This window comes from Pleurodeles waltl, chromosome 3_1 (genome assembly GCF_031143425.1).
Source record: "Pleurodeles waltl isolate 20211129_DDA chromosome 3_1, aPleWal1.hap1.20221129, whole genome shotgun sequence".
In the NCBI taxonomy this organism is placed as follows: Eukaryota; Metazoa; Chordata; class Amphibia; order Caudata; family Salamandridae; genus Pleurodeles; species Pleurodeles waltl.
The window spans coordinates 1,310,132,106-1,310,142,347 of record NC_090440.1 but is presented as its reverse complement, the minus strand read 5'-3'; the positions used below and the strand labels follow the sequence as shown (position 1 = coordinate 1,310,142,347).

General features: G+C 44.2%; 1 protein-coding gene across 2 annotated transcripts in view; it reads right to left on the bottom strand.

Annotated features, from left to right (window-relative positions):
- Nucleotides 1–1,508: 1,508 nt before the first annotated feature.
- The window catches only part of ADCY5 (adenylate cyclase 5), a 1,737,221-nt gene continuing 1,728,487 nt past the window's right edge, over nt 1,509–10,242 (bottom strand). The window contains exon 21 of one of the 2 annotated variants that reach the window (XM_069224661.1): nt 1,509–2,789. In XM_069224661.1, the coding sequence (XP_069080762.1) occupies nt 2,661–2,789 (129 nt within the window). In that variant the 3' untranslated portion in view covers nt 1,509–2,660. The remainder of the gene's footprint in view (nt 2,790–10,242) is intronic. The other variant, XM_069224662.1, reaches the window with a different exon arrangement.

Genomic DNA, 10,242 nt, shown 5'->3' with positions numbered 1-10,242 from the left:
AATGAGACGTATCATAGAGGCAATGCTGCCTCAGATGTAAGGTGTGCAGTTTGAATAAGTTGTACATGGCAGAAGTGTGACCTTTGTATTCCCAGTTTGGGCTCTACAAGCAGGGGTGCTTACTGTGCTTAATCATGCGAGAATATATGTAGGATCAAGTATGAATGACTTGTTTTTTTAATTTTTTTGCTTGCTACTCTGGTCATCATTCCAAGGGACAAGGCATGTTTTCTTTTGACTTAGCCTGACTTAATGTCCTGAAGTGCACTTACGAAACGGCATGTTCGTCAATGCAATGTGGTGTCAAAGTGCTCAAATCTATTCACAAACAAACATTCTTGGAATTTGAAGTCTAATGTGGGCTGCCTGTTCACCCTTTTATTTTGCACCAAAGTGGCTGCCATGGGTTAGACAAATTTATGGAAATTCAACGGAAGCTATTAAAGAAAGATCTAGATCTTTTTCTGATGGAAATGACGTGATTTTGTTAATAATTCACAAGCATAAATCATAAATCATAAATCAAGAAGAGAATGGAGGGAGAAGTAGCAAGGGTTTGACTGTAATAAAACATTATTGAATTCGTATTCCTTGTTCTGGTGATAATTTGTAGACATTTTACTAGAGCTGAAGTCCTGGGCCTGAACTTAACTTCCATCCTTCATTTGTGGATACACGTTGAGTGACTCCCCAGCTGACTGGTTGAAAAAGACCTACTGTTGTTCTACAAAGAACTTACAGTTGGCTTTTAGCCCACCTATTGCTTATTGTCTATTTACCAAAGACAGTAAACGTGTAGTAAATTAGGTGGGCCATGCACATGGAAAACTCCAAGGCAGGGTTGTGAAAAGAACTAGAGAGTTGACTTAACACTAAAGAATGCTATGCGATGCTTATTGGTGACATAACAGCCAACACCAGCTACAGGACCATTCTTCAATCGAGAACACATATGTCAATAAAACTAGCCCCAGCGCAGTACAAAAGTGCATTAACATTGCCAACGTCTATAGCTCTCTGATTGTCAAGACCGATTGGCCTTGCCAATACTTGTTTGTAGGTGCAATAAGCAAAAAAAAATACTTTTAGTTCGATAGTTTTATAACAAAAATGTTTTGCAGCAAAGGTCCACCACAAAAACGTTTTTTGCATGATAATTATCTTGCAAACACCTCTTAGTGAGAACGCTTCCTGGCTGTGGATTATTGATAACTCCCCTATGAGATTAGCAAATTATGGCTTTCAGAGATATGCCCTGGCGGAGCCTAGTCTGGTCCCTGTTGAAGAGACTTTGCCTGTCAGTCTGGTACTATTATTCCAGTACTGCCTCATAATGCATACGGGATGCTGAAAAATACAATGTTTTTTTAAAAAAATCCACATAACAGAAACATAGCCTTTCCAAGGCCCTATGGGAACACCAGCCAGAAGGTAAGTCCCCACTTGCTCTCCTCTGTCCATACAATAGCATACATACAACCCAGTATTATTTTCTTGCTGAACAAATAAAAAATCATACATGCTGATTTATTAGCCAATTATGAATCAAGATGGGCATTTTGTTTCTTTGAAAAAATAAACGTCTTCACTGTTCAAGATAGTATGGTAGTAGAGAAGCTGCACAGGTCCACTCACTAAAAGGATGACTGCCCTAAGAAGGAGTGTTTCTTTTTCCTTTGTACTGCTAAACTGAAACAAAAACTGACAAGTCTGTATTGCACGAATAATGCACAGCATGTAATTCAACTCCATGGCTTAGTATACATCAGAATACACACCAGTGTGCACATACTTTCGTTCCTCCCGCCCATATACACCATTTACAAAATATAGATTTTGGTTTATCTGTTAGAGTCCCAAGTTGCAATATTACAAAATAAAAATACAAAAAGACGCATCTTGAATATTTAAAGTGTCTTCTGTTTACATATTTAGTTCAACGTGTAAATCAATATATATATATATATACATATATCTATATATGTACATATATGTCATCAAACAAGAGCAAAGAAGACTTTTTGATTCAAAATGTTTGCAGAATCATGATTTGCATGTCTTTGAGAACCATTTGTGAGCTTCGGTCCTCACATCAATGTAGTGTCAGTGATGCCCTTCCCTCATAAGCATAAGGGAGAACGCATTGTACCGCTCTTTGTCACTCCAATAAAGGCTGCATTAATCTTCGGTGACTAAAAACAGCTTTTGTGTGGTGTACAAGTCAGTGCCAATTTTAATAGAGAAAAACCTGCTAAAACGCCAAATTTGATAGCATCGATGCACTTCATGTGGCTGGCTGTCCAGTACAAATACCTTTTTGTCTGCAAAGAAAAGTTTCTATAAAGTAAATAAATATCTTCTCGTCCCTCACATAGCAGTGAGAGCTTTCTTTCCATTCCAGATTGTATGTCAACTCCTCCTACGGTTCTTCTTTGGTCAGTGTGGCAGTCATTCAGGATGCATCCGGCAGCGACTACAGCGCTTGCCCTCTACTGACACCTCCTTTGCACAACAAGAGTGACACTGCAGGAGCGATGTCCTGGAACAAGGAGTGAAACGGAGCTCCCTCATGTCCCAGGTCTGCTGCTTGCAAGTGATCTTCCAGGGATCCGCGAATTCTTTGACGTGCTTGCCTCGCCATAGCAAGTCTCTGGTTCCTGCTAACTGATGGGAGGCCCTTCATTTAGAAAGTAGGTGGTCATTTCTCCTTTCCCTTTTACCTTCACAACACCTCGACATTCCAGGTGATAGTTGTTGGCTGCTAATACCTGGTGAAGATCTGCTGTCACCTAGAAAAAAGGAAATCCAAGGAAGAGTTAAATACAATGAAATGGAAACAAACTTAAAAATAGGTAAGAATTACCTAGCTTGTCTGTCCATGGTGGTTTTTCAAAGTATTGCACAATTTTTTGTGCTGACATTATTTTGATGTGGCTGTTAGCCAATAAATTATGGGATTTGACATAATGAGTGCCATTACCACTGCAGGGCACAAAGAGGAAATACCAAGCAGCGCTCATATAGAACTGCAACTTTGTATGTCATGGAGTGCCACCAAGAAGCATCTCCTCAGTGCTGCATCTGACCACAGGGAAATTGTTGGGAAATCGACATTTACAACTCTTAGGTTTCCAATGATGTAGGAGGCTGGACTGGCTTGTAGTGAGTACCAAGGGGTACTTGCACCTTGCACCAGGCCCAGTTATCCCTTATTAGTGTATAGGGTGTCTAGCAGCTTAGGCTGATAGATAATGGTAGCTTAGCAGAGCAGCTTAGGCTGAACTAGGAGACGTGTGAAGCTACTACAGTACCACCTAGTGTCATATGCACAATATCATAAGAAAACACAATACACAGTTATACTAAAAATAAAGGTACTTTATTTTTATGACAATATGCCAAAGTATCTTAGAGTGTACCCTCCGTGAGAGGACAGGAAATATACACAAGATATATATACACAATAGCAAAAATATGCAGTATAGTCTTAGAAAACAGTGCAAACAATGTATAGTTACAATAGGATGCAATGGGGAAACATAGGGATAGGGGCAACACAAACCATATACTCCAAAAGTGGAATGCGAACCACGAATGGACCCCAAACCTATGTGACCTTGTAGAGGGTCGCTGGGACTATTAGAAAATAGTGAGAGTTAGAAAAATAACCCTCCCCAAGACCCTGAAAAGTGAGTGCAAAGTGCACTAAAGTTCCCCTAAGAACAAAGAAGTCGTGTTAGAGGAATAATGCAGGAAAGACACAAACCAGCAATGCAACAACTGTGGATTTCCAATCTAGGGTACCTGTGGAACAAGGGGATGTAGGAGGCTGGACTGGCTTGTAGTGAGTACCAAGGGGTACTTGCACCTTGTACCAGGCCCAGTTATCCCTTATTAGTGTATAGGGTGTCTAGCAGCTTAGGCTGATAGATAATGGTAGCTTAGCAGAGCAGCTTAGGCTGAACTAGGAGACGTGTGAAGCTACTACAGTACCACTTAGTGTCATATGCACAATATCATAAGAAAACACAATACACAGTTATACTAAAAATAAAGGTACTTTATTTTTATGACAATATGCCAAAGTATCTTAGAGTGTACCCTCAGTAAGAGGATAGGAAATATACACAAGATATATATACACAATAGCAAAAATATGCAGTATAGTCTTAGAAAACAGTGCAAACAATGTATAGTTACAATAGGATGCAATGGGGAAACATAGGGATAGGGGCAACACAAACCATATACTCCAAAAGTGGAATGCGAACCACGAATGGACCCCAAACCTATGTGACCTTGTAGAGGGTCGCTGGGACTATTAGAAAATAGTGAGAGTTAGCAAAATAACCCTCCCCAAGACCCTGAAAAGTGAGTGCAAAGTGCACTAAAGTTCCCCTAAGGACAAAAGAGTTGTGTTAGAGGAATAATGCAGGAAAGACACAAACCAGCAATGCAACAACTGTGGATTTCCAATCTAGGGTACCTGTGGAACAAGGGGACCAAGTCCAAAAGTCACAAGCAAGTCGGAGATGGGCAGATGCCCAGGAAATGCCAGCTGCGGGTGCAAAGAAGCTTCGACTGGACAGAAGAAGCTGAGGTTTCTGCAGGAACGAAAAGGGCTAGAGACTTCCCCTTTGGTGGACGGATCCCTCTCGCCTTGGAGAGTCGTGCACAAGTGTTTTCCTGCCGGAAGGACGCCAACAAGCCTTGCTACACGCAAATCGTGCGTTTGGCGTTTTTGGACGCTGCTGGGGCCCAGGAGGGACCAGGAGGTCGCAAATTGGACCTGCAGAGAGAGGGGACGTCGAGCAAGACAAAGAGCCCTCACTGAAGCAGGTAGCACCCGGAGAAGTGCCAGAAACAGGCACTACGAGGATGCGTGAAATGGTGCTCGCCGAAGTTGCACAAAGGAGTCCCACGTCGCCGGAGACCAACTTAGAAAGTCGTGCAATGCAGGTTAGAGTGCCGTGGACCCAGGCTTGGCTGTGCACGAAGGATTTCCGCCGGAAGTGCACAGGGGCCGGAGTAGCTGCAAAGTCGCGGTTCCCAGCAATGCAGCCCAGCGAGGTGAGGCAAGGACTTACCTCCACCAAACTTGGGCTGAAGAGTCACTGGACTGTGGCGGTCACTTGGACAGCGTCGCTGGATTCGAGGGACCTCGCTCGTCGTGCTGAGAGGAGACCCAAGGGACCGGTAATGCAGCTTTTTGGTGCCTGTGGTTACAGGGGGAAGATTCCGTCGACCCACGGGAGATTTCTTCGGAGCTTCTGGTGCAGAGAGGAGGCAGGCTACCCCCACAGCATGCACAAGCAGGAAAACAGTCGAGAAGGCGGCAGGATCAGCGTTACAAAGTTGCAGTAGTCGTCTTTGCTACTATGTTGCAGGTTTGCAGGCTTCCAGTGCGGTCAGCGGTCGATTCCTTATCAGAAGGTGAAGAGGGAGATGCAGAGGAACTCGGATGAGCTCTTGCATTCGTTATCTAAAGTTTCCCCAGAGACAGAGACCATAAATAGCCAGAAAAGAGGGTTTGGCTACCTAGGAGAGAGGAAAGGCTACTAACACCTGAAGGAGCCTATCAGCAGGAGTCTCTGACGTCACCTGGTGGCACTGGCCACTCAGAGCAGTCCAGTGTGCCAGCAGCACCTCTGTTTCCAAGATGGCAGAGGTCTGGAGCACACTGGAGGAGCTCTGGACACCTCCCAGGGGAGGTGCAGGTCAGGGGAGTGGTCACTCCCCTTTCCTTTGTCCAGTTTCGCGCCAGAGCAGGGGCTAAGGGGTCCCTGAACCGGTGTAGACTGGCTTATGCAGAATTGGGCACATCTGTGCCCAACAAAGCATTTCCAGAGGCTGGGGGAGGCTACTCCTCCCCTGCCTTCACACCATTTTCCAAAGGGAGAGGGTGTCACACCCTCTCTCAGAGGAAGTTCTTTGTTCTGCCATCCTGGGCCAGGCCTGGCTGGACCCCAGGAGGGCAGCTGCCTGTCTGAGGGGTTGGCAGCAGCAGCAGCTGCAGTGAAACCCCAGGAAGGGCAGTTTGGCAGTACCAGGGTCTGTGCTACAGACCACTGGGATCATGGGATTGTGCCAACTATGCCAGGATGGTATAGAGGGGGCAATTCCATGATCATAGACATGTTACATGGCCATATTCGGAGTTACCATGGTGAAGCTACATATAGGTAGTGACCTATATGTAGTGCACGTGTGTAATGGTGTCCCCGCACTCACAAAGTTCAGGGAATTGGCTCTGAACAATGTGGGGGCACCTTGGCTAGTGCCAGGGTGCCCTCACACTAAGTAACTTTGCACCTAACCTTTACCAGGTAAAGGTTAGACATATAGGTGACTTATAAGTTACTTAAGTGCAGTGAAAAATGGCTGTGAAATAACGTGGACGTTATTTCACTCAGGCTGCAGTGGCAGGCCTGTGTAAGAATTGTCAGAGCTCCCTATGGGTGGCAAAAGAAATGCTGCATAGGGATCTCCTGGAACCCCAATACCCTGGGTACCTCAGTACCATATACTAGGGAATTATAAGGGTGTTCCAGTAAGCCAATGTAAATTGGTAAAAATGGTCACTAGCCTGTCAGTGACAATTTGAAAGTAATGAGAGAGCATAACCACTGAGGTTCTGGTTAGCAGAGCCTCAGTGAGACAGTTAGGCACCACACAGGGAACATATACATGCACACCTATGATCACTGGGGCCCTGTGTGACAGGGTCCCAGTGACACATACATATAGGCCACAAACCTATGAGCACTGGGGTCCTGACCAGCAGGATCCCAGTGACACATAACAAACATACTGAAAACATAGTGTTTTCACTATGAGCACTGAGGCCTGGCTATCAGGATCCCAGTGAGACAGTGAAAACAGTGACAAACACCCTGACATACACTCACAAACAGGCCAAAAGTGGGGGTAACAAGGCTAGAAAGAGGCTACCTTCTCACACAACCCCCCCCCCCAAACGAAGGACAATAAGGCTAACCTTGGCCAGTTGAGACTTTATTGTCTAAGTGGTGATAAGTAGAGAGTAGCTCTGCAATAGACTGGTTACTCCCTTTATCATCCACTATATGGTTACTTCCCTGTGGGGATGTAAACCACCCTGTTTGAAGTTTTTTAGCTAAGTAACAATGTGAAGATGTATTTTCAGAGTTTCTATCAGTAAGTTTTAGTTTAGAGCAGTGGGAATTGTCCACTGAACCTATTTGTAGTGATGGAAATGCCAGACAGGGATGCTGTCTCAGAAAAGCCATAGCTGGGCAAAAACTTTGTCCATATGGCTGGAAGAGAGAACAGGGATGCTGTTTCTCTTGGGTTGGAGCAGGGCAGGGATGCTGTCCTATCAGCTCCACACTAGGGCAGGGATGCTGTCCTAAGTGTTGTGAGGCAGTGCAGAGTTTCTGCACTAAAGTTTCTCTGGGAGGGTTGGAGGGATGCTCCATGTTAACTAAAATGGTGCTCTTTTTCTCACCAATGTTAGTTATCCCACAGAGAGGTACTTCCACCTCAGGGAGTCCAGCTTTGCTAGCTGATGATTCCCTTGGAACAGGTGCCACCCCAGGAGAGGTTTCTCCCACCACAGGAATAGTATCCTGAATGGTAGGGTGGTTAGGGGATACTGTGATACCCTTTTTACCTGTTGATGGAGAGGGATCCTGAGTTTTCAGGCCTTTTCTCCTTTGCTTTTTCATTTCACTTGAAATGAGAGGGAACAATTCCTCAGGGATGCCCAGCATGGCTGCATGGGCATAAAACTCTACATCAGCCCAACCTGAGGCCTCTAGGTCATTACCTAAGAGACAGTCTACAGGTAAGCTAGGTGATACCACCACCTGCTTAGGGCCAGTAACTCCACCCCAACTAAACTGAATTATAGCTAAGGGAAGAAACTTAGTGGAGTTATGGACATCAATAATCTTATACTGTTGTCCAATGATGTGTTGATCAGGGTGCACTAGGTTTTCAGTCACCAAAGTGAAACTGGCACCTGTGTCCCTGTAGGCCAAGGCCTCAACACCATTTATTGAAACTGTCTGCCTGTACTTATCCATTGTAAGGGGACAAGCAGCCAGTGTGGCAAGGCCAATGCCACTAGGTGTGACAGAAACTGTCTTGGGACTGATTACATCAGTTTCCACTATGGACCCATAAGTGAACCCAACTACACCCTTTGCTTGACTGTTGCCAGCAGTCCCACCACTAGTACCACTACTGCTAGGGGCACTAGAGTTTGATGTATTAGTGGTGGTAGGCTCAGGGGGTTTACCTGGACAGGACTTATCCCCTGGCCTATGGCCTCTGTTTTTACACACAAAGCACCAAGGCTTTTTAATGTGTGCAGGTTGAGAAGAAGAGGAAGAATTTGTTTTATCCCCACCCTCTGAAGAGTGTTTAAGATTTGAAGTGGGATCTTTGGTTTTACCCTTATCCCCATGCTTATCTTGAGATTTTTCACCATCTTTCTTCTTATTGCCATCTTTGTCACCCCCTGTATGAACTTTTCTGTTCACCCTTGTTCTGACCCATTTGTCTGCCTTCTTTCCCAATTCTTGGGGAGAGGTCAGATCAGAGTCTACCAGGTACTGGTGCAACAAATCAGACACACAATTATTAAGTATATGCTCTCTCAGGATTGTGTTATACAGGCTTTCATAATCAGTAACTTCACTGCCATGTAACCACCCCTCCAAGGCCTTCACTGAATGGTCAATGAAATCAACCCAGTCTTGTGAAGACTCCTTTTTGGTCTCTCTGAACTTTATCCTGTACTGTTCAGTGGTTAAGCCATAACCATCCAGGAGTGCATTCTTAAGAACTTGGAAATTATTAGCATCATTTTCTTTTACAGTAAGCAGACTATCCCTACCTTTTCCACTAAATGATAGCCATAGGATAGCAGCCCACTGCCTTTGAGGGACATCCTGTACAACACAGGCCCTCTCAAGTGCAGCAAACCACTTGTTAATGTCATCCTCCTCCTTATAAGGGGGAACTATCTTGTGCAGATTCCTGGAATCATGCTCTTTTGCAGGATGACTATGGGGAATACTGCTGCTGCCACCATGGGTATCTAAACCCAACTTCTGTCTTTCCTTCTCTAATTCAAAAGACTGTCTATCCAAATCCAGCTGTTGCTTTTTAAGCTTCAGTCTGGTTTGTTCCACCTTTAACTTATTGAGTTCCCTCTGTAACATTCTGTCATCAGGGTGGGTGGGAGGGACATTTCTAGATACAGAGGTATGATGGGAATGAACAGAAGGAGACCTGTCCCTTACAGAGGGCACCCTAACAGCTTGGCTACCAGTATAATGTGAGAGCACACCATCAGTATGGTGTGATTCAACCTCTGTACCAACTATGCTAGACTGTCTAGTAATGGGCAGGCTGAGAAGTTTCTTTCCTGAACCTTTTCCTGGGGGAGTCCCTGGATCAGATTGTGAACCATTAGCTACTTTTTCACCAGATTTGGCACTTATGGCCTTATCCTGTACTCTAAGCATATTAATTAACAGTTCTAAGGAAGGATTCTTCCCTACACTCAAACCTCTCTCTATGCAGAGACTCCTTGCTCCTTTCCAGCTAAGGTGATCATATGCAAGTTTGGACAGTTCAACATTTTTGCCTGTGCCAGACATTTTTTTGAGAGAGTTAAAGTGATAGGAAAAGAGAAAAAAGTTTTCAGAACTTTTTGGAAAGACAGAAAAAAAACTTTTTAAACTTTTAAGAACTTTTTGAAAGTTTAGGAGTACTTTTCAGCACTTAGAAAAGAGTGAAAAGAGGAAATGCAAAACTTTTTGGCTATGTGTATATACACTGACCTTGTTTTGTATATTTTTCTCTTATGAAAAGTACAATGACAAGAGTGGTAAGTAGTCTCAAGCACTTATCCCACCACTGCACAACCAATGTAGGAGGCTGGACTGGCTTGTAGTGAGTACCAAGGGGTACTTGCACCTTGTACCAGGCCCAGTTATCCCTTATTAGTGTATAGGGTGTCTAGCAGCTTAGGCTGATAGATAATGGTAGCTTAGCAGAGCAGCTTAGGCTGAACTAGGAGACGTGTGAAGCTACTACAGTACCACTTAGTGTCATATGCACAATATCATAAGAAAACACAATACACAGTTATACTAAAAATAAAGGTACTTTATTTTTATGACAATATGCCAAAGTATCTTAGAGTGTACCCTCAGTAAGAGGATAGGAAATATACACAAGATATATATA